Source organism: Venturia canescens, chromosome 1 (assembly GCF_019457755.1).
Source record: "Venturia canescens isolate UGA chromosome 1, ASM1945775v1, whole genome shotgun sequence".
Classification (NCBI taxonomy): domain Eukaryota; kingdom Metazoa; phylum Arthropoda; class Insecta; order Hymenoptera; family Ichneumonidae; genus Venturia; species Venturia canescens.
Window position 1 is genome coordinate 21,568,953 of NC_057421.1, and position 26,125 is coordinate 21,595,077.

Sequence of the window (26,125 nt, forward strand, 5' to 3'; positions counted from 1 at the left end):
AGAGAGAAGTATTATTATCCTGGGAAATCTGTGGGGGGTTCCCGCGGGATAGTGGATCGGTCACGTTCGGACCCAGGGCCCCGAGAGTAACCGGGTGCAAAAGTTTCGCAGCTCTCTCGGGTGCGCTGTGCTTGTACGGACGAGTTCCTTTCTCCACGCGAAAAGAAGATACTTTCTCCCGACTATCTGGCTTTCCTCTGACTTTTGCTCTCTATCCACTTCAGACTTCTTACTTACATGTTCACTGCGAGAGACTCGCCCAGAGTCGGACGTGGATCCTGGGAATATAAGTAAGTATCCGCAAAACTTCATTCTGTACGTGAACCTGAAAGTGTAAATCATCCAAAGAAGAAAATTTGCCCACGACTCGCTGCTTTCACTGTTTTTTTTTGCATCGGTCCTATTTTAACTTTCACGAAAACAACACACTCGCTACATGGACTGCTCTCGTGAAAAAACTTGTCAAGACTTAAAAAGATTTACACGAAGCTTAAGAGTCATCGAGCGACGGCACACGCAGCCCCAAGTGCCCAACAATCAAACTAAAATCGATTTCTACCGAATTTCGTGGCGAGCATAACGATTGCGTGAATATAAAAAATATCAATAAATGTGTGATTCAATTAGCCGATTTCGGCTGTGGTCCGTTTCCGGAAACCAGATTTTTCTCGCGTCAATGCAATAAATAAAAATACGAAGCAGTTTGCTTGCGTCATGACGCCTTTCACCCCAGTCACAAAGATTATTTTATCGAAAATTGTTCAGACGTTTGCCACAACCGAAGAGACCAAAGCCGGATTTACACCACTTCATTGCTCACCGCGAAGTTTATCTGTCGCGATTTCAATAAAAACTCCCGGAGAAACCATGTAGAATAGGTGCGGGATGCCGGACATGCGGCAGCGACCATGTTTACTATTTATATAAATGTACTTTACTCCGGGAGGCGCCACCGTCGATTTAAAGTTGTTCACGTGTGAGCTCGATGACTCTGAATGTCTCAAAAAGAGGATCTACGTTCATCGTTTCTTCGAAGCTCCAATTGCTGCAATAAAATAAATAGACATCAAGACACCAAATTAGCATAAAATAGAAATTGATAAAAAAAAGTCTGTATCCGCTTTCGTGTATACGTACGATGGGGCGGGGGGGTGCATATCAAGATGAAGCTCAAGTCCGCTTTCAGTCTCGTGACGCTCTGCGTTAAGAAGGATCGAGTGGGTAATAAAACATCGACGGTGGTTCGTTGAAACACGCCGAGGGGATGAAGAACCAGCAAGACTGACGTAAAGCTCTCATGAGTGGAAATTTGGAGATAGCAAATGGACTCAACTGGATATGAATGGCAGACATTCGGTCACTGCCGTCAGAAGGTTATCAATTATTCTTTAGAAGTGACATGTCATCTCTCGTGAGAAAGGTACGTAGTCAAGTGGAAAGACATATGACCCCTCATTTCTTATAAGTGCAAGGAATTCACAACTGCATGATTTAGGAACCTTCTTGAAAGGTTGCTAAATATAATATAATTTAGATACATCCCTGCCCCTCTGCCAACGCTGGTCCTATACATTTCTGAATGCTAGGCGCATAAAAAATGAATATAAAAAAAAAGAAATTTTGCGCCCGCGGTAAAGTCACGTCGTGAAATCCAGTGGTCGGGTACAGCGGTGAGAGGTGCATTGGATAAAAAAAAAGTAACACAAGCCATAGGCCGATAGCTATGTGACGGTGAGTCGAGGGATAGAATTCTCGAAGGCATCGCGTGCCGCGGTTGAAAGCATCGTATATCTATATAAAACCGTGAGCGGTATCAGCAAAACGCGAAACACACACAATGCTTTATCACGGGGAGGCGTTGGCGGTATTGCGCGAGGCGAGGGGCAACTAATTAAATTACTGCTTGGCTACAAACACGACAAACGATACGTGACTTACAATAATTGAAACAAATGATCCTTGGTATCCAACGTCACGTCAGGGCTCAACCTCCACGTGAGCAGGCATTCAACGATCCTCTGATGTATATACATGCGGCATTTGTACAGTCCGCACGTTTTTCTGCCTTCATCCATGCTATGTTCGACAATGAAGTTTCTCCGCTATCCGGTCGGGGATACTCATCTCTCTTCTCTTCCCGTTTTTTTCTCCTCTTCATTCCTTCCTCAACATTCTCTAGTCGTTTGCGTACATTCACAGACCCGAACGCGCACGGATCAATAATATTTATACAGAATGGGAGCTGCTAGGGAATTTTCACCTGTTAATTTCTACGTAACGAAAGTAAATATTGTCTGGAGTAAATATTGTCTGTCATTTAAATGAATTCGCCATGGGAAAAGGATCCGTGGAACGCAGTTGCATTAAAGGTAAAATGTTTAGTCTTCAATTATTCCGAGACGAGTATTTAATATCATTTGGGAATTAGTTCATGTTTATAATGAGGATAAAAACAAAACTTGTAGACATGCGTATCTCGAGGGATTGGAATACAAGGGTGGACTGTTGAGCAGGGAGAATGTGACCACTGGGAATTTTTCAGTTATTTTTCACTTCCTTATCGCAACGCGAGGTGTCTCTCGAGAAATGAAATAGCAGAGCGCAAAGCGTATCATGGTGTTTAAGGGAAAGCACTGACGGCATTTGCTCGATGGTGTTGCACCGTTGAAGATAACCAGGAGGAGCCTCTTCGTGTATATCAGTACAAGGAATAGTCTTGGTACCCGGTCTTGAACGCTGCTTGGTATATAAAAAGAGTACGGATATACCTGGTAGGCGTTATCATAACTAACGCCCTCATCTGCATAATTATTCGGGAAAATGCGCTACTTAGCAGTGCCCACTAGAGCCCGTGGAAAGTGTTGCAGCCATGGAATATGTGTACCGTGGTGGGATATATATGGCCCAGGAAGCCGACGAGACAGTGCTCGCTTCGGAGACTCAACAGAGAGAATTCGTGTTGCACATCTCCGAGTCTTCGAATGAGCAAATGGAAGATAGGAGAAAGGGTTGGGAGTATGGAAGAGGGAGTTGAACAGAAAGACGCACGGAGTAAGTGTCTACGTGAGCACACGTATGTGCGGAGAGAAAGGGGAGTGAGATGTAAAGCGAGTCTCTGAGCCTGTCTCCTTGGGAATGAAACCAATTACTTGGTGACCCCCTCGGGGCTATACCGAGCCTCTCTGCTCATGCTCAAACTGAGGGATGCGAAACCTCGAGGAGAGAACCATGAGAGACAAGAAATAGAGAAGCAGGCAAAAGCCTATATTCTAAGCAGGATGGGCTATACATAATACGCACATGTAGTAAGAAGTATGACGCAAGAGGAATTGAGGAGTCTCGACACTCAAGGACAAACACGTTCTCGACGACGTTCTCTTCTTCGTCGATCGCGGGCCTGAACGTCGGGGACGCGACAAGTGCATTAGTTAATTAGGGAAACTCTACTAATAATTGCCGAGAGTGCAGCACACGGAGCGTCTCTGCGATGAGCAGGAAACTTGAGAGAAACGTTTGATGGTACTCACTGAACGGCAAAACTCGACGACTGAATTATTTTGTACAGTACGTAGGTGTTTTCTCATGCCCGATATAGTCACACTTTTCATTGACTAAATCAAATTAATTTTAATCCTGCTTCATTCCTACTGTTCTAACGTGACGATACATTTAAAAAGTATAAGGTGACTATTGTCTCCACAAACGAATAGACATTGGTGATGAATTCGGAAGCTCGGAAGCAGAGATCCGTATAAATGGAACACATAGGCTGAACGCCATGAGCAGGAACCACGAAAACTTATGACCCGTGATGTGCAATTCTCGACGTGAATGCAGGTAGGTACTTTGTGCACAACTGCGCATCAGCGTAATTTAGCGAACTATAACATCGTGTATGTTGTCTTCTTTGAGAAAGATTTCAACCTTGCAAGCGTTTATGCTATCAGTATTCGTAAGATCTGCTGGTGCTCTACAGAAGCATTATTACGTGTAACTGATACTAAGGTTTGCCTAGGTTCACCAAATGATGTAGTATGTACTAACGTCAGTACTTTTTACCAGAATCAAACATTTTCTTCGAAAAGTCTTCAGCCCTTGAGACATAAATTCCCATTTTCACGTTATATCCGTAAAATTCATTAGGCAAACTGGAGGTACGTGGGTTGAGTCCCTGGTGAAAAGTCTCTTGGGTCATAGCATCTCTCTTGTACTCGTTGGCATGAGATTACAAAATCTTCTCCAACCGAACGAGAGAAGGGCAAGGGTATTGCGACGAAAGAGAAGGTTCCTCTCTCCTCGGGACGAGCTCTTCTCGAGTACCTTTAGCGTACTACTCTAAAAGCCGTCCGGACCAGCGAGAATCATTTCATAAAGTCTTTGAGCCGAGGCTCTCGTCCGTTGTCTCTGTTTCTATCTCTACCGCTCTTATTAACGAAACGGGGATTCTGAAGCGCTCCTCTCGACAAGGCAAATCGAAAACGGGGTGAATACCGAGAGGAGTGAATGAGAAAGGCAAGAAGGGGGAAAAAGACACAGCGGGGCGCTCGTTTTTGAAGAACAGCTGTGAATGCTCGGTCTCACAATTAGTAGGATCGAGTCTTGTTAATTGGTCCTTTCTCTTCAATTCAAAGTCGAATGGCGAAGAGCGAGAAAGAAAGGGATGAAGAGACTGAGAGGGACCAGGGAAAAGGGGAGGGTTGCGAGATGCTGAAAGACAATTGATTCGATCGCAAACTCAAAATTTTATGTTACTTTAAGGTCCGGAGCATGACGTAACAGAAATATCGACCATCTTTATCTGGAGACAGGAAGCATTGACAAACGCACATTTCGTCAGTTATTTCGTTATGTGAACGTCCATCATCCAAATTTAAATCTTGTGCCTCAGTAGATTCGGTACCATTTTTCTGGGCGGTGACGCTTCCAATAACAATTGGGCATTCTCTGAAGAATAAGTCACCAAAATGAACCTCAAATATTGTATTTTTATCAAAGTTCAAGGACGAAAACCAAGGTTCCTGCTAGTCATTCCGAAAAGGAAGTGCACGTATCTCAATTTTTACTTTGTCTTGAGAAAAATTGAAGTAGCAAATTTGGGGGATCGAGATTTGATACAGCATCAGTCGTCCTTTTTCTTGGCCGCTGGCTCACCGAGCGAATGGAGTGACGAGAGTGAATAAAATCTTGAGGGGTTGAAAGACGGATGCTGTCTATACTCTAAAAGAGGTAAAACGAGATAGAACGAAACGGAAGTAGCCCGGAATAACCAGCGGTAACTTCAGCAAAGGAGAGACAGAAAGATGAAACGAGAGAATAAAAGAATGTGGAGAAGCATGCCTGCTTTCAAGTGATAAGCTAGCCCGGAGAATTGCCTTTCTGCCTTTCCGATGTCATACAGAGTCGGAACTGCTACCTTCCGGTCCTCTCTCACTCTCTCCCCTTCTTTTTCATACTCCTGTCCTCATTGACGTACATTCTGTCGCGCATCTCAAAGCGTCTTCAATAACAGAGCAAAAGTAGAGAAGCAACCAAGAACCATTTCACCTTACTTTCGCGTACATCTTTAGGAAGGTCCGAGGCTTTTTTGCGAAGGATCGCAACTAAGTCCTCTCTTCGCGGATGTCTGATTTTCAATGTGAAAAGTGTCTGTCCCTTGGCTTCATAGGGCCAATCCCAGCGAATCCCCGAGGACTTTAATATGAATTGCGTCTCGATATAGATAGTGAAGACGTTAGGGTAAGAAGCCTGCTGTCAAGCTCGGAGCTGGTGTTGCCATACTTTCTCCTCGACATTACTAAAGCACACCCGGAGTGCTAGAGTTATCCTTTCAACTCCTTACCCTAAAACCCAAAGTGGAAGAAAGATCGTGTATGAGTCTGGGAGTACGCGAGGATTATCAGTTTATTGCCTCTGACCTTTTTCCTATAACTCTTAGCGATTCGACAGAAAAAAGATTTGTGGTTTTTCCGAACCGTCTCCAAATACTGTTACTACTGATTTCATATTTTTCCCCCCTTTTCTTCCTATCTTTCCAATTTTTATAACAATTCCATTCAAAAATAACGACAAAAAAGTAGCCAATTAAATACCAAATTATTATTCTACAGTCATTTCACTAGCAGGGATAGAAGAGTAAAAGAAGGTCATTTTTTGGAAGAACAGTTACATTTTTTGAACACCATTTTTGTGAAAAAACGAGAGAAGCATTCAAAGTGTGTATTGAGAAAAAAATGGCTGGTTTCAATTATTTTTCGATATAATTAAACTTAGCGATCACCGAATGTGAACTATTTTTTAGTTGCCCTTCGTAACATTCGTCGAAGCACCGGGGAATTAAGTTCTCGGACCTAAGTATGCAATGTCTGTCACCAATACTTTTTGAATTTATATTACGTTAGCTACGATCATGGGAAAATAAAGCTTTCGTGTTGACATCACGTTGCAGCTCTTTGCAAATCTCAATTGAACATCCATCGTCAGGTTCTTCGGTTTACAAATGATATCCGTATGTATTTTACGAGCATAACGGTGTCTAATCTGAAGAACATAGGCCAGCTAACACGTAGACGAATGGAAGGGTTCTCCATCCATGTTCTCAATCGATATTTATAAAGCTATCTCTATATTACCAAACATATTGAGCCCCGTGAAATGGCCGCGGGCACGCATCCACCCTCGTGAATATTCAAAGATGTAACGAAGCGAACTCGGTTTGCTCGATTCGGGACGAGTATGAGAAATAGCAGCGACTACCAGGATGCTTGATCCAGCATCTGCCTTAACCCCATACCCTCTCTATCTCACTTCTCTATCTACATAGCCCTGAGCTCGTCGAGCCATGGCGAGAAGTATTATCTCGTAACCGATGATTTAATATGAATGTTCGCAACATTAGTATCCGATTACATATTTATTGTTTTCATCGCTAAAAATGTAAATATATCGCGACAATTTTCTATGAATAAAAATGATTTTTCTTTAATATAAGTCAACCCCCACGGATGAGCTCGCGGATTCCCGGAAGCTCGGCCCATCACTCATTTAACGCTGCTTTCTCTTCTTCCTTTTCCATGCTAGCCCTTAACAAACTTCCTGTTCCTGTCCCTGTCGGGTCTCTCCGAGTTTTGCTGAAAGCCACTTTTGCGTGATGTACTACTTCATGGCATTTGCATGCTAGCCAATGGACTCTGTGAAAAAACGGGCTGATCCATTCTTGGTTTTAGTACCATCAGCAGAGACTCAGACAACTGGCTGCTGCCCGATGATCGATGCGTGAGTCAGTGTCCTGCTAAACGTTCACCCAGCAAAGTAGTGACCTTGTTCGAATCCGTGTATCTTTGTTGATGGAAAATACCCTGCCCACACTGCTGTCAGTGATATCGAATATATATTTATTTGTTAAATCAAAATATCCATTGCATTATTCAACAAAGTGCAAGACTCTCCGATCTTCATGGCGATACATCTTCATGGCCACTGAAACGATGAGCCTTGAATAAACAATCGAGTACAACCGGAAGGAAAACTAGTGATATGACGAAGTTCAATGTATGTATGCACGGTGAAGGAGAGAAGAAACTGCAAGGAAAAAGAGGAATATCATACGGGCCGAGTAGTTTATAGAGAACAGAATATAGGGATGAGGTTTGGAAAAGTTTTTGAGAGAAGTCGTCGGACCACTGGGTTTCTTGTGCCCATTGAAAAATCTTCAGTTCACTAGGTACCCACTCTTCCACGGACCAGCAGCCTCTCTGACCGGACCACCCCTTTCCCGGCCATTAGAATTCATCGTCCGTTATGTATATTCGCTTACATCTGTGTTATTGTCCACTTCGAGCAGCCTTCCACAAATGGATGTCCCATCGGAAGGATAATGCATGTCTTTATCTTTTGGATTTAATTTTATCAGTTATTATTAATAAGTCACGGTTACGATAAGAATGTACAGAAAAAAATTGAAGTTCGACGTAAAAATGGTCAAGAAAATTATTTCGGGCGACGGCACAAAGAAAATCGATTGTTGGAGCTGAACACTCTTCGTCAAGTGCACATTGTCTATAGAACGAAAAGTTTCCGAATTCACACAATGAATGTTCAGCAGAATCGAAACTCAGAGTAGTGTGCAAAGACCCGGACTCGTGGTGGCTAAATAAATGTTGTCTCGCCAATGTTCTTCAACTCTCATCAAAGTAAGAAGATACAAGAAAAAAGAAATTGAGCGATATATAGAAGCAAATACACCGTTTTCTTCGTGGATTCTCGTCTCTTGCAAAAGGCGACAAGATCGCCCACAATGTGGTTATGGACTCCTAGGGTCGGCTTCGGTCACTCTAAGGGGTCAACAACCCTCCTGAAAGATGAAATGCACATCTCTCTCCAATCTTACTTACTCTCCAAATCGTTTCCGAATATGCAATGCACACGAGTAGGGTACGAAAATAACGAATAAAATGAAAAATAAGTTGATGGAAATTTTGAGTGATGAGAAAATGATTGTAACTGTACACGCGCAAAATGCTAGTCATAATTCCATCATCAGCTCTGAATAGCACCCTGTGCGAATGCTCCTTATACTCGAATGAATAATTACTCACTATACTGACGAGAGAAACGAAAATAGGAGAAAAAAATTACCCATTCAAGCCCCATTGAAATTTTTATCCGTATCTAAACCTAAAATAATTAGGACAATACAGGAAGACTAAAATGGTTGATTTTTATTGAATGAAAATCGTACGGAATTGTAAAGGAATTAACCAACTTTCCTTCCTCCCTCGCTTTTCGTTTTATTGCACTGAGTATAGTACATGCAGAAACGTAGAATGCATTCAAATAATTTCCTGACGAATTCGATTGTTCTCTTAATTGATTTTATCCGAACAAGGGTTGCACAAGGTATTTATGTATCATTGATTCGACCATGTTTGTAACATTTTTATAAAGTGATTACTTGGGAGAAAATCTTATCTACAAGAAGTAACGTATGACGGTATTAGAGGTACGTCTTTTCGTCTGTTTACTCCATTCACCCCCTCAACAGAAATGAGAAAAGATTTTTCGATGTTCGAAATAAATGATTGAGAAAAAACTATACCTTCAGCAGGGAGAAATTGATGTTATTGGCTGCACAGGTGGAGACATGACATTGCACGCGAGTAACGAAATTTATGTGTTACCAGAAACGACTCATAATTTTTTTCCTAACAGTCATACTTATCGCGAAAAGTTTGCTGACTAAGAATCTAGTCGTTGACACAATTATTGATTATTCACGTACAACCCACGACCCAAGTTGTTCAAAATCCTCATGTTTCCGTAATTTTCTCGGTGGACAATTATTTTTTAAATATACTTATTTTCTTGTACTTGTCCAGAATTTCATAATTGACAATCGACAAACCAAATGATGAAATAATCGGAAACGATTATAAATTTTAATCGTCAACTTCCTGTACAAATCGACGATATTTCGTAACTTTGACCAACGTAAAAAAATTGTAACAATCGACAAACCAAATGATGAAATAATCGGAAACGATTATAAATTTTCATCGTCAACTTCCTGTACAAATCGACGATATTTCGTAACTTTGACCAACGTAAAAAAATTGTACCGCCTATTCAAACGTTAGATGGAACTCTAAGTTGTGTGTTGTGCAACGGTGAATTATACTCACTTTCTGATTGTATACTACAATGTTCTATCGGCCTCTAATGCTTATCCAATGGAGATATGCGGAGGATCTAATTGATTGCATGTATACCTAAGTCAACTCTGCGATACCGATGATAGCATCGTGCGTGCTCACTTCCCATATGACTATACGACTGATCAAGATATTATATACTATCCCGGGACACGTTTCTCCTGCCCCCTAATTAACATACCCCCTACGACGTTGTTGACCAGAATGTTCACTAATTCATACAGAGACCGGCTACTACATCGTCGCTAACGAATTATCAGTTGACTGTACCGCTTCTGCATGAATTATGATAATTTGTTGTCTTCTTCCGCTAAGGAAAATATGGATGTGGACATCGAGTGACCCAATTCGAAAGGGCTAAAAAAGCTGTCTCGTCTCATTGAATTTTCAATTGATCGACGGAAGAGCCATCCCATATAAAAATTAGAAATATTTCCTCGATGGATTTACGTATCGAAAGGTGTGAATCAAAGAGAAAATCTGTACTCGAGCAAACGAAGATTCGTGTATGCAACCTTTGAAAACGTAACTACTCAACTGAGGTTAAACAGAACTTAGTTTCAGGTTGAAAACTAAAGTTTCATGTGATGGCTGGGCGAACAAAAAATCAAACTTTTTTTGACCAAGTTGAGTGTGCCGGATGTATGTGGTATGGTGTGGCCAAGGCCAGTAGCTGAGCCGGCCGTGTGTTCATAATGTATGAGAAACGTCGAAAGCCCGTCATTTCAGTCACTCCACCGTCGCTTTTCCTTTTGTGACATCGATCCTGGCCTGGCGTCTCAATAATTCAGCGCGGGAACAAGCGCAAGGCGTCCCTCGTACCGTCCCCGTCCAACGCAAACCCATGGTCGGCTTGGGCTTTTGCTCTCTTCGTCTCCTACGTACGCGATACATACACACACAACTTACTACACTAAACTTGTAGTACCTCTCGTTCTTTCCATCCGTTATCGAGGGTTGTATCTGTTATTTCTCCTCGTATACAATCCCGCAAGTTTTTTAATGGAGAAACCGATTCGCGATGCATCAGAATAACGTATATACTTCCTGCGCTGGGCTCTGTTCATTATACGTTTACAAATGCTGGCTTCAACTTCCGGTTGTTGTTTTCCAAGTATAAAGAAAAAAATGAGAAAAAATTAGCTTCGAGGCTGATAGTATAGGGGATGAACCTTAAGGCGAAGGGAGACCGTCAATGACCAGCATGAAGTATCATTTTCCATTGTCACTGTTTTTTATTGAGTTTACGACGATGAAGTCTTTCGAGGTTTCATCGATAACACTGTCATAATAAATAATCCATGACGCAGAAGTATAGCAAGTATAAATAGCGTGGGTTACATTGAACCAAACCCGTGACTCGAGGACTCAAAAGCTGTGCACTCCAAATTCGGATCATTCGACGGAAAGATCTAACTCCCGTGTTAGATGAAGCTACGTCGTTGCTTCCAGTTTTCTTCCAACATCCAGCGTCACTTTATTGAAGAAGTAAGTTTTTGTGCTTTAAAAAGTGCCTCATGAAATAAATTACATTCGACAGCTTTTTAAAACATTATTATACCAAAGTTATAAACTGATTTGGTTTTTCATACCTCATAAATTCGGCACTACCGAAACTTTTCGAAGCAACTATTATTGATGATTTGTATAATTAGTGTTAGGACCTGATGAATAGTAGCTTCCAGTTTGGGATATTTAAGCCTGTGCGGTTTAGAACAGAAGACCAATCAGCCCTCCGAGCATATGGATTCCCACTAAAAGGTACATTCACATATACACATAGAAGTTTTATTGCGGGAGATTCTGTGTCGAACGTGCTTTTAATACACGGACTTTGTTATGGGGGTGTTGCCGATAGCACGGAGCCCACACATTCACCATGAACTGCTCTTCCGACCCGATCAATAAATCGGCTCTTCGTTTTCTCTCGTTCTCTTTCCTCTTCCTCCTCCTCCTCCTCCTGCTCTTTATCCCTCTGATTTTCCGTCCCACTTCATGTTCTGAAACTAGGTGGGGATTAATATAAATGTTTTTATTTTAACGAGATTCTGAGGTTTTTGTGCGAACTCACTCGCCGTGGCCCCATCTGTGGTTGTTCTACCTATTGGAACCTCTCGTTGGAAAAGTTTCTAATTCGTTATTTCGTTGAATCGTATACTAACAATAGTGATTTTGTTGATTAAAAAAAACGAATCACCGAAACGAATTGACTTATATTTCCATCGCTGTTAGTTTCTACATAACTGCAAATTTATTTTCGAGCAATGAAAAAAAGGAGCGTTTCAACAACTTGTCTGATCAGCAAACATCAGCACTATCGAAATTGTATTTCGAACGACAATATAACAAGCAGAGAGACTATTTCTATCATCGTGAAAATGTTTTTTCAATTTTATTATTATTTTAACGGGAAACTTCGCATCTGGCCGAATGAAGTGGCCGGAAAAGTTGGTACTAATCTAGTTGACAGTACGCTCAGTGCTTTTTTCCTTGTACCGATGATAGATCTCTGTACACACCTATACAAAATATCCAGCTGCAATCTCCTTTTGCGCTTATTCTTTTTCAACTTTTGCCTCGTCGACGATAATGTCCCCAATGCTCAGAAAGTATCGAAGTTACCCCGGCTCAACTTATACATATATAAAATTTACGCCACGTAAGCTGATTACGCAACTTCTTAAGTAGCGTGCATTTAACCACGGGAGGGCTACGGTAATGTGAGTTGATAAATAAAAAATAAAACAGAGTGCGGAAGACAAAAACGTAGTAGAACCAGGCGATATTACGGTAAGTAACGAGCTTCTTCATTCGTCAATAAATGTGCTTAAGATGGGTTTTGCATATTTTCATTGAAAGGCTAAAGTTCAATTCACCCAGGCGTGGAGAACGAACTTTATGGTGTTTAACGCAAGAAGGCGGGAGACATTGCTTGTCGAGGGAGCCTGCAAAAGGAAAGAATATTCTGCCTTTTCTGTTAGCCAAGCTTGAAACGGATGAAATTCGAAAACTTCTCTAGATAATTGGAGGAAAGTTTACTAGAAAACAAAGAGAGAAAACACAAATGATATCGTCACGTAACGCAATTTATTTATTGAGAATTTTTTTATTATCGATTATTGCTGATATTACGGTGGGCGGGGAATAAAATTGAAACTCTCATCGGGCTAACATCTTTCTCCCGGTTGGGTAAACAGAAAAATAAGGCGGCCCGTTCTATGTTTACAAACATTTACTTTGCCCCTCTCTCTCTCTCTCGCATCTGCGGTACTTCGAACCTTGTGAAACAAAAATACACGAGAGCTGGAGGAATGGGGCACAAAAAACAAAACAGAATGAAAGCCGTTAATAACGATAGAAGTCGCTCGACGAAACTTCGTATAACAAAGTCTTCGTGCATGAATATATTTGAGTTAGAGTCCAAGTGAAAGGCTAGTAGTTTTTTACTCACATCGCACACTTTATATTCTATTCATCGATTCGTCATATGTGCTTCGATCATCATCAACCTTTTTGTCTACATTTTTATCAATATTTTCCTTTTTTTCTAATTCTAGATGTTCCACTAAGTCACGACAGAATTTAAAACAATTCAGGAGACTGACTAACTTTATTTACCAAATATTTTCGAGTCAAAATTTCCATTCCAATAGAAATTTTCTCAACTTCATTAAATTCGTTTGAAGTCCCTGCAATTTCTGCAGTTTTTCGTTTCACCAAATTCGTCGAGAACAACGAGTTAATATTTCAACTTAGAACTAATTGGACATGCTTCTAATATTTATGAGTACACGCAATGTCCGATACACCTCGTGTGATACGTACACTACCATAGTCCTTTATTGTCCCTGAGCATGTTCTATACATAAACATACATATTGAGAAAATGAGGGCCCCCTCATATTCTACATCCCTTTAGAAATGTCTGCAGACGTCCGTAAATTACCGCCATAATCAGTACCTCGTACCACGTGTGTCACTTCCAACCCAGTCGTCGATCGCGATGATAGTGAAAAGAATTGTTATCCTACAATCAATTTTATTCTCTTAATAATTGTATGTGTACATACATATTTCTCATGTTTATAAGACATACACGGAAATAATGAAGTCCTAATTCGACGTGACTATTTTGTCAGTGGTACAATCACTAAACCCCCAAAATAAGAAGCCGTGTGTATGCATGCATGTCGCGTACTCGGTCGCGTATGCTGTTGCTTGTTTGACCGTCGAAATACCTAGTCGATTGCGTGTGCTTCCTCCTTTCAGGTATTGTGTACGTCGTATGTGTCCCACGGGGAAACACTCACGAATAATGCATGGAAAAAGTGCACCAGCAAATGGCACGGAAGCCGAGCGCTAGTTTAAGAAAAAAACAGTAATAAAATGGATACTTTTCAGTTATCGATCTCGCAATATTCACATCCACGCACAAACGTATATGAATTATAATACTGAGGCGAATACATGGAGCGAGATGTAGGGAAAAATAAAAGTATAGATGTAACTTAGCTTTAGCTGCATGGAGTAAACTAACATCAGAACAGACCGAAAAGGTTCAAAGTACGTTTGCTCGTTTCAATATTTACGCGAGTCTTTGTCCGAAGTATATTTTCAAGATGGGGAGTGCCATGTTTCCAATAATATTTTCAGCACAAATAGCGTTTTTTTTTATGATTTACCATATAAGTTCATCAGTTCGATTTGATTGCACGAAGTAGCAAGAGTTCGATACGTTTACAGACGTTAAGGAAGACTTTAGATCTGCAGAAAATTCTTTGGTTGAATAAAATTAACCAGCTAAAATCACAAAAAGATTAACAGAGCGTTGAGTACCTTCAAGATTATAATTTTTTGTAATCCCGCGAGCGTCTTTTGGGTTCAGCCCAACTTATCATTTCAACCCCACTTTTCTCTGCTCTTCCCAACTTTTATTCTTCTGCAACGAATCTAAAAGGGTTTGGCCACAGTCCGTTTATCCTAATACGCTACTGTTGCAAGGGTGAAATACTCTACCAACGCAAGCAGTTACTCCGACACTAAATTTACGTTCTACGTGACCTTGAGACTCCTAAGTAGTCATTTATCCGAGTACTGGCTTCGTCTGAAGCAACATAACTTTGGAGATAGTGAAAATCACATGCACTGATCGCTAGCCCATCGCTGTCAGCAGAATCGACTAATTATGCATAAACTTCTTAGGTTACGCTCCATTATCGACATAATAATTGATGTGAGAATGCAGTATACATCAATTCGAGTCGAAATAACGAGGAGCCCAGTGTCGAAAATACCCGCTACGAAGAAAATGATGCTCGCGATAATAGGGACAATGGCCAAGAACAAAAGAAAATGATACGTTTATACATATGATGATGGAGAGAAACAGAAGACGGCATAGAATAAGAAGAAAAAATTGAATGAGATACGAAAAGTATGACAGGAGGGAGAGGCAAAAAGAAAAACATGGAAAGAGCGGGAGAGCGCTAGAGAAAGACAGACAGATTGGGCCACCGTACGCACTTACGAAGGGTTCGCTAATCGAGGACCAATATATATACGTATACTGTCTAGTGGAGCGAGAAACGGGGCAAGGGATCGCTCGAGGGATTCGAAGAGCCAAACCTGGGGAAGGAAAGTCCCGCGTAAGGTCGTCATGGAGGGTTGGCTCCACACCCACTGTATATCCGTCTATTAGTAAGCATAAAGGCGTAACACGCATGATTTACCACGTTACGTCAAATAGAGGTAACATCCTTTTACTTTTTACCAACTGATATGGAGAATTCTATATATCCCTCGATTTCTCTCTCTCTCTCTCTCTCTCTTTGCTCTCTCCCCCCTCACTCTCTCTTCAACTCTCTCTGTCTCCATCTTTCACCTAACTCTCCCTTGGCTTTCCTTCCATATCATGCGATCACTAACGGGGCGTTATCTCTTTTTCGCAAACTTTTGTCGCTGTGCCTGGGAAAAAAGGGAGTGAACAGCCAGCCAGTCGATAAAAGGCACAGAACAAAATGAAATTTCTTTCGTTTGTTTTTGTAGCTTTATTAGAAATCATTTTGGCTCTTTTAACATGCGAACCTTTGTTAAGCGTTTGTCAAGGGTGTTCTAAATCCATTACAAGAAAGGTCATTGCAACGTCAACGATTTTCGGATTGAAACTTTCAAAAAACTCTATAATTATAGCCCCTTTAACGACTGTATAGGGGGAAACTGATTTATAATTGGTCACATTCGATTTCAACTTTATGGCTACGATCCGTACAATACTGTAACTTTCCGTTCAATTATTATTCCATCAAATACGACGAAATGAATGTTGATAATATTCAAGCAATTTTTCATAATTTAATAATATTAATATTGAATAATGTGATACTTCTACCAAACATCCGTAGAATTGAAATACAAAAACTGTCTAAGCCATTGCAATATTTTAAAAATAGATCCATTGGTTTGTAGCTACTATGCTTCATATAAAAACGAGATTCCATCATCCAAATGCTTTAACACCCACACATATATCTGTTAAGAGTTGCAATTTCTTGGCAATGTAGTACAAATGATTCGGTCGTGTTCGAGACACGCAATGTTCTCAGATGTTTTAACTGAATGTACACGTTCCATACGCGGTCGTTGACATGCTCGTCGATAATTTATGAGGGCCCGATTATTACTACTGCACCTTTACAACCGCCACCTTGCCCCTCCACACTCCATTTTCTTCGCTCCAACTCTCTATTTTCGATAATACCCTCAACGCCCGCACGGTTCTTGTGACGTAATAGCACGCTATCTGTTACGTCACGGACGTTCCCCGCCCAGCGTTTTATTCAGGCATCGCGTGTGCTATACTTTTACAGAAAGTATATACGCGATCATTCGGCACCAATTTCTACCACGCGACGACGTTCCTAGCATAGAAAACAACGCGCGTTCAAATCGAGTGTACATATACGTTTAATGCGTACAGCTATACGAGGACAACGCTTTGCACCAGCTGTGGAACGAGCATGATCTCTCAACCTAATAAAGTTCATCCCGCTGTTATTTGTAAGCTCTCGTTAATTCTGGGATCGCGATAATATGAATGTTGTATCTCTGTTATGTCGTTGTAACACGAGAACAATGTGAATTGAGCAATATTCGCTAACGAAAATGTCAAAATTTCACCTCTGTTGAGTAGCTTTTCATTTTTTAGTGTCCGCCTCGATTCGGAAGGTTGCTTATGACATGTATGTTTGGTAATACTATTGAAACTTAATGGGGACTAGTTTGAACTAAATCAATTTCGATAGAATCGTGTTTACAAAATTGTACCTTTTTATTGATGTCAATTTATATCGTTGAAATGCTAACAAAGTATGGTTACCAGTGGATTTTTATGCAAAGAAAAAAAAACGCTATTCTACGCAGCATTTAAAAACGTTTTTCCTAGTCCATCCAATTTAGAGTAACTAAATGGTGTGTTTTGTGCACACTTTTTTCCGAAATAATTTCGATCTGGAAACAAATTGTTGCAGAACAAATTTCTAGTGCTTTAATCCGTTGAGCCTGCATCGCGAAAGTCATAAAGAAGTTGCCTTTTTCGAAATATTTTCTTCATATTGATTAACTTTCCTCTACAGCATATTTTCATTAACGGAAGACATGATAAAAAAAGTGCGTAACAAGGAAGAAAAAAAATTTCTTTAATCAAGAATCAAAAAGTTTGCTCGAACACTTCGCTTTCATCTGATTCTACGGGTAAAAAAACGGATGGGAAAATGCAAACCATTAAAAATAGCGAATCGTTCAGATACACATTTTTGCTTGAGATCGTTCGAAAGAAACAAACGTAATTTCATTGGAACGTGGTAAATCAAACAACGAAAGAGTTTACAGCTCTGCACTCTCGTCCACCTTGACATACTGTGGAATGGAATATCGGAATACGCGAAGTTCGATGCTGACCCCACTTACCCATCGTCGAGTCAGTTCGCTCGAATAACTGTGTAAAGAGTTTTGAGTTTTGAAATCGCTATTTTCCAAGCTCGCCCAGAAATCCAAGCGATCCAGTTACGTTGGAATTGCGACTATTACCGCCATCCCGGTTGATGCTTTGGTAGACGCCCCCAGATAAATTCATGGCAGAAAGAGAACTAGAGGGAGAAAGAAGGGTGAAAATGACCTCCAGACAGAACCTATGCGCCTACCTTTATATCCTAGTATTTCACTCGTCCGATCACTATAGAGACGACGTCGTACAGCTCTCGTTGAACGACAGAGCCACTAGCAATTTCCGGTCGCTTTTGTACTCAGATAGAAAGGTATATGAAGCAGCCAAAGTACGAGAGAACAGCCGAGCCGAGAGATTGAGTGAATGCAAAATCACAGAGTTAAATCTTTGTTATATTTACAATATCTATAGAGGGTGTCCCATTTTCAAAAGTGCATCGAAGACAGTCGAAAAGATGAGCGTATACGAAAAAGTATTTCCTACCAAAGTTTTCGAATTTTAGGGTTTACCTATGACGATATTCCTGCCACGTCTACGTAAAATTCCGATAACCTCAATCTTTTTGTTGACAAAACAGGGTTTTAATTCGTTAGGAAAGTACTGAGATAAAGATTGGATTGCAAGATTAATCGAGAGGCGCTAAGACACTGAGAAAATATCCACAAATATTTCGATCGATCTAAAAGTTCCTGGGAGCGTGAAACAAAGCTCAGATCCAGCATATTTATAACGATTTTTCAAAAAATCGGATGGAAGTTGGGTATAATTTCGAAACAAAACTCCCTCCTTCCTCACGTGGCAAAACCATTCATCACGCGGCACTCTTCTAAATCCAATTTTTTTTTCTCATCGTCAAAACATGACACTATACTTCATCCACAATAAATATGCATTGTGACTGAACGTATACAACATAATAATATTCTAATTTGACACATTTTTTTATTCGAGAAAAACTGCTTTTAAGGCTGCAAAGGATAGATGACGAAATAAAAGTGAATTTTTTACTTATTAAGCCCTGTTCATGGTACAAAGAACAATGGATTATGCAGAATATATTTTAACCTGAATTTTCTCATATGTAGGATGTATTGGGCAATATAAAAGAGGTGATAAAATAAAAAGGAGCCCCAATTTTCTTGGCGTATATTAGAATCGTGTATTGTACGGTAACAAACTTTTAATATAGAGAAGTCAACACATTTATGGGTATCCGCATATATAAAGATGAAGCGGAGCAGAGAAACACCGGATGGAACAGAAATGGATGGATAAGGGGGTGCAATATCACTCGGATGAAATTCAGTCTATACATGTAGTGCGTGAAGAAAAAAAGGAAAGTAAAAGTTGATAAGCGAGGAATAGAGAGGGAAAGGGGTCCCGGCCGGTGGGAAAGGAAATCTAGAGGCGAAGAAATAAAAGGAAGAAGAATCCCAAGCAATCGAATCAGTATCGAATCGAGGCTTGAAACCTCGTTACTAGATTCTGCAAAGACGAGGGCGAAGAGTGAGAGGACAGAGAAATAGCGTGGTGGACTGAAAAAGAAACGGTATATATTGCGAGGGAAGGGCGAAGAGAATGGGGATGAATATCCCCTTTCCGTTGTAGGGTAGTGCGAAGCGCGTGAACGTCACCTACATTTTATTTCTCCGCCAATCTCTCCCATCTACGCTCTTTCTCCCGTTCTTATGCGTGGAAAGAGGAATGGAAAGAAACAGAGAATGAGCGAGAGGAAAGAACTCCCCTTCGACCTTTAACTTCGACCTTATCATTCCGTCTCACTCGCACTCCCCCTCGGCTACCTTCGTCTTGCCCTTTATCTTAGCAAAACTGAAACTCACCGCGAGACGTAGCGAGAGAACCGCACCACCGGCATGTTACAGAATCATCTAGGGAAAGAGCAGGAGAGCAGAAGAGAGAGGAGAGAGGAGAGAAGAAAGAGAGAGAGAGAGAGGAAAGTAGGAGTCTTTAGGTCTTTGGGAACGCACGTTTGATTGGCCGAGTTTGCCATATAGGGACTTAGTGTATATCGATATACGGGAAAGCCTGTGAGAGGATCGTCGTGGAAAAGCAGGATCGAGAGGGTTCGTAGGCTGCTCGCTCTCACAGGCCAGTGCGTAACTGGCCCGGAGGGGTTTTCGTATGGAATATGGACCCAGATGAGCCGAAGGGCGAAGGCGCAAGGGGAAAAGGGTTTCTCTAGAAATAAGAGAGAATGAGATCGCGTCGGAGAGGAAGAGCAGGAGAGAGATGGGAGCGAGAAAGATGTGCCACGAGGGTGACGCAAGGCGTATAGCTCGAAGGGAGCGAAATAGGGGTGGCATAGTCGTATAAACCGGAGCAAGGGTGAGTCGGACGAGCGCGAGCGAGTGAGCTACCGAGCGAGGGAGCGAGTAAGTTGGAGGGGGTGCGGAAGGCTCTCCTATCTGAAGGTTGAAAGAGAGCGAGAGCAAGCTTCGGGGGGTGATGAGGAGGAAGAGGAGTTGTGGGAGGAGAGAAGGATGAAGAGAAGGGGTGGGGTGGCGTTATATATATTACGGGTAAGAGAGAAAGATAGAGAGGGAGAGAGTAAGAGTAGGAGGTAGGGAGTGAGAGTGAGAGTGGGGAGATGAAAGGGGGAGAAAACTAGAGGGCTAGAGGGTGCGTGTAGGCCTGGGGAATCAGTCGCGGACGAGCTGCGTTGGGGGTTTTATCTATATAGAGTTCGCGATAGCTCTCCTAACCCGACGGCGTCTCCGCTTCGACGCGCTTTCACACGTAACGAACGGTGATTGTTCGCAATATCTAGTCAGCGAGCCTGTGGACAACCCTCAGCGTTAAACTCGACGCTCTATTCGTAATTGCCAATAATTTTAAAAAACAAAGGAACAAAGCAGCAAACGCTGTTCGCCAACATCTTTCTCGATTACATATGTCAAGACCGAATGTATAGCGCATTGTTTTATTTTTGTTTTATGCCCTAAGAATTATTTATTCGCGCAGTGCAATTCGAATTGTTTTGTTATTTACATTAATGTTATATACCAACATTTGACATTGCAATTATTCCTCGTTCCTCCGTTCAATTGCCGATAGATCGAGAAAACCGCGGGAAAAGTGAGTGTGTGAATTTTCCGTGATAAAAAAAAAAAAAAAAAAAAAAAAGATAAAACAAAATAAATTCGATCGTTTGTTGAAAGCAACGAAAAGTTACTTAAATACGAGAGCCAAGGCAAAATAAATCATTAAATAAAATTGTTATTTAGATTTACATCACATTCTATTGCGTTACCTTTCCATAAACAAAAGTACGAGAATATACCGAGGAGACAAGTCTCTTGGAATACGCGCCACGCAGTTACAGTCTTGCGCGCACACGTCTAGCTCAAACTTTCATCGTATAGATATATATAGATACAACTACGTACCATACACGCATATGTGTATACACACGGACGTTATATAATCTATACAAACGTACCACCTTACTGCACGAGCTAAAACTACCCTCTGTTGGATTTTCTCTACGTTTATATACGCATATAATATATATATATATATCTATATACATTGATATATACATATATATTATTATATATACTGAAAACTCGTACTCCTCGTTGATCTCTTCAGCCGGCAATATCACGTCGTTCGCACCAATGGTTCATATTGTGGAAGCGGTGCCGTCGCGTCGGAACGACTTTCAAATGGTGAGTGTGTCGTCGAGTTTCTTCAACTATTGCGTGTTCCATGTACTACACTCGGATCTATATCGATATATAGATGTATAAACACGCATATAAATGTATGCATATATACATTGCATACTGAGGAATCCGTGCGCGTTTGGATGAATATACATTGGTGAACAACGGGCGTTTCGGGGTGAGCAAATGACGAGTATATGACACACCACTATTATTGCATTTGGTGGTAGAACGTTTCGACGCACTCTCGCAGAGTAAAAATACAAAAAATGTTGAGTATAACAAGGAGTAGCTCGAATAATGTACTTTGTTGTATTTTGTTCGCTAGCATCTCGAATCTCCGAGTCGAAAGATGAAATTGAATGGGTGAAATCTGAGTAGGTTGTGGACCCCGAGATTCTGGAGACTTCAATACGAAAACGGGGAAAAGGCGAATACGGGAAGCTCCGCAACGATGACCCAGTTCGACAATAAACTGCCCTGTGGAATACCTGACTCTAGCCAATTTTTAACACGAAAAGCATCGGTGATAAAATTTCAAAATGGAAAAACGAGTGGACGATTTCCTTTATATATCGTAGTAGAGTTAAAAGAAATCTGCTCGGTAGATCTTACCCGAAACATCCTATCAACGAGTATACCTCGAATCGTTATTTGCAGTAAAGTATTTTCACACATAAACCCGGAAATCGATAATAGAAATGCCAAAAAAATATATACTCCTAAAGGCATGCACGAAACCCTTTGAAATCATTTGATTTCACGAGCGAATAAAGATGAAAAGAGCTTCTGAAATGTTCCGTCAATCGACATTTAATGCATATTTACGTGTGACATAAACATTTAACGTTATGTAGCTATACACAAAACGTACCGTATTTATAGAAATTGGTGGCTACGGGGAACATATATTCACTCACGTCGGTTCGAGCTTCAAGCTATTTTCCAAGACACTTTGCGAGTCTGTGATGAGATTCAAGTTTATGAGCGGGTCACATGCACCCAACGCTCGAAGATGCACGTGTGCTCGTGTATGTTTAAAGTATTAAGGGACGCTGGTGAGAGAAAAAGAAAAAGCGAGAGTTTACGCGTCGCAACATCGTGTCGTAAAGATACGAAGCGAGAGTACACGCTTCTGTGGATATACCTCGTTTCTTTGTGGATATATTAATAATACGTACCCAACACACACACACACACACGCACACACACTATATTTATATGTTCTAATATCGAACGCTCATATATACACATATATGTGCATAATAATAACGTGACTCTGATGCACGCACAAGTTCAGTGCAGCGTGCGTAGACATATACATGCAATACAAGACTCCCTGCGCACGCTGATGTCTATAGATTCACGCGTAAACTCTTGCCTATGTGCGTATACATATAGATATATATAAAGGCATGTGCTGCACGCTCGAATAGTGTATCCATATGTTACACAATCCACCTAACCTCCCATTCCCTTTTACTCGCATACATAGCTTTATATACATTACTGCCAGCGTGGCATTTACAATATCGCTAGCGGAGGAGCCAACCCCCATGGTGTGTACCCCCCATGTACCCAGACCCCTCGCCCGAGCCGAGCCCCGGCGCCTCGGCAAAAGTGCAGCTGCTCGGTTGCACGCGTGCACAACGTTCTTCACCGGGGAACCTATGAAAAATATACTTCCATGTATACGTGTGCGTATGTGGAAAATATACAGAGTGGATTGTCTATACAGGTTAGTCAGCAGTTTGTGGTAAAACTCCGGCAGCGAAAGGCGAGGCTAACTACGCAAAGACACTCCACACACACGTGCACACACACTTTAAGCTTGTGCGAGCTGTCGAGTACTGCCAGCGACGTCCATTTAAACAGATTACTCAGGGAATACTGGATAGATGAAAAAAAATAATGAAAAAAAAAAAAAAAAAAACACCGTGAAATAAGAGGAGTCCAAGTCGCTCTGGTAGAAAAAAAAAACGAGAGTTTTTCCGGCCTTCTTTTTCGGGCAAATATGACTCCTTGTGTAACTGTCATTCCTTCATACTCTCAACTAAATTAAACATTTTTTTCGAGGCATATGAACATTGGGGAGAATCGTTGGAATTGATTTGGGAGCAATAAACCCTCTTTTTTCTAAACAGTCAGCGTTTATTCTGTAGTTTCATTATAAATTAGCTTTTTCATAATATTTTGTAACAAGTTACTATTTTACAATTTTTGCAAACTGTCGTAACTATTACTACTGAACGTTAATATGAACGTTAATTATGCAAGAACTGAAGAAAATTTTAATTTTTTTATTGTTCCCAGTGTTTCTAGCAATAAAATCAAGGTATGAAAACAAAGGAAATACGATGAATTACCTTCGTATGAATAAATAAAAAGAAGAAAGCACTGTTTTTTCACCGGACGTTATTTAAACGTTCCGCCCTTTCGTATTCTAACAATTAGTATGGATTTGCTACATCTGCTTTATGTCAATTCAGCGCCTCTTACTAGGTACACATCCACGGTAATAGTCGTTGCATAGGCAAAGCGCTGTTCGAGGTATCCATTACCTATATGTGGAATGCGTATATGCATTGTGTATACACGTGACGCGTTCTCACGAGACGAGATGCCGTCGTCATCATCGATCCTGTTTACAGCCGAAGATCGTCTCGCATGTTGATCGAACCAAGTGATGAAGAGAGAGGGAGAGCGATAAGACGATGCTGAGATAGTAGATTATCTACTCGGTAGATAGTCGATAGTCTCTTCGCTCGACTGTAGATGTTAATATCGGTATAGACAAGTGGAATGGTTCTAAATAGGGTTGAAACCAGAGAGAGAGAGAGAGAGAGAGAGAAAGAGAGGGAATGAGAGAGACGTGTATGAGTGACAACCATACATCAATTAATACAAGGGCAACACTAATGCGCCAGCGGCCATAGTCGCACGATGTAATGCAGCCTGCAACATAGCGAGTACGCCGATTCTTGTTACGGTAGATCAATTCCGAATATGTAGAATCCCTTGGTCCAAACCGTATTTCGTCCACGTCACGTATAGCATGATAATCAAACACTCGGTACACACGAATCCCAGTTTGAGAATATTTATGAAAATTTCATGCAACATTGATTACATTGCATGAAACGTCCGCATCAGCTGATCCGTGAATGAAGAGGGTTTGTGATTGAATGTGCCATCTCTTCACTCAATGACAATATCGAATAGCTATGAAAAATGAGCTTTCTTGATGGGGTAAAATATTCGTAACAACGAAACGAATGCGATGTCGTCGTTACATGTGTTCCATATACATAATGCTACCTTGAATCATTCATTGGAAACATAGTTAAGTATTTTTCATAGATATTTTTTATGAACAATGATATAATTGGAACAATACACTTGTGCGAAGGCCTTTAGCTACAGCATCGACGAAAAAGACTTTCGTTTATTTTATGGTTCGTTTCATTGTTTCTACTAATTTTCATTAATTTTTACATGAAAAATATACTGACTTGGGAATTAAATATCACTCTGCTTATTCATTATTTTTTACTTTTCACGTGCGGGACCAATTACGTTAAAGTTTCCTCGGAAATTTTGAGTAAACTATAATATAGATTCATGAAGATTCATTAGCAACACATAAACCAACAAATGGTTGCATAACTTTTTTTACTGGTATTTGGGTCAGTGTTCATCTGATTGTGAGTAATAAAGAAAAATATGGCGATAGGACTGTTCATTTGTAATTTTCTTAGGACACAAATACAATTGGACAAAATCGTATTCGGATAAGATTGCGCAAAGGCACTATCGTTGAAAATTTATATTCAACAGTTCACTTGTGACATTGACCGAAGCTAACCCCATAAAGTGTTGCCCCCTCTCAGCTCGTAGACCTCTCTGAATAATGAAACTTTTCAAAGCGAAAGAAAACACAATAAACCGACTAAAGCAGTGTATGTACGGATCGATGAGCAATAAGGAGGAACGGAAGAGGCCTCTCCGTGAGTGAAAGCAAAAGATGTAGCATGGGGAGCCTCGCGAAACAGGGAGTAAAACCTTCCAGAGAAAATTCCTATACCGAGAGAAAATACAGTTAAAGACTTCGTGACGGATATATTTCGGAGAATAGGGAATGAAAGAGAGATGGAAAGACTGAGAATGTGTGTTGGGCAAACCTCTTGTGCTGTCGTAAACTTCGTGAGCCAGGAAAGGATGCTACAGAAGAGTGGCAGTAACGAAGATAGAGAAAGAGGAAAAGAGAAATAGAAAGAAAAACAGGGTGACAGAATGAACGAAGTTTAAGACTGAAGGAGAAATGGAGAGAGCGAGAGAGGAAAGTATATATAGTAGGGCAAAAGGGATCGGAGAATTGCGGGAAGCTCGGAGCGTGCAAGAAGGGTGTGGTGTAGGTGGTCGGTAATCGAATCGCCACCATTTTTCCGATGTTTGCGGCGGATCGTTGGCGCCGGCCGACCGAGCCTCTTCGTTCTTTTGTACATATATTTATATGTGTACGTATATGGAGACAAATATATCTGTACGCAGTTACATAACCGAATATATGTATCAGTGGACTACTATCGTCTTTTTCTCTTACTCTCCATATTCTCTCTCTCTCTCTCTCTCACCCTCTCCCTGTCGTTCTTCTTTTCTCTCTTGGTATTTCATCGAAATCCCGGGGATGCGAATAAACGTTTGACATTTAATGCCCGTCGAATCGACGT

General features: G+C 41.0%; 1 protein-coding gene across 9 annotated transcripts in view; it reads left to right on the plus strand.

The window, feature by feature from the left end:
- bru3 (bruno 3) overlaps nucleotides 1-26,125 on the plus strand; it is a 620,380-nt gene that overhangs the window by 504,097 nt on the left and 90,158 nt on the right. For 2 of the 9 annotated variants that reach the window (XM_043432963.1, XM_043432971.1), the window contains exon 1: nucleotides 20,323-21,398. The exons of 5 other annotated variants lie outside the window; for them this stretch is intronic. In XM_043432963.1, coding sequence (XP_043288898.1) covers nucleotides 21,348-21,398 — 51 coding nt within the window. In that variant the 5' untranslated portion in view covers nucleotides 20,323-21,347. Of the gene's footprint in view, nucleotides 1-20,322; nucleotides 21,399-26,125 lie in introns of those variants that run through there. 2 more of the 9 variants (XM_043432965.1, XM_043432970.1) reach the window with 2 other exon arrangements.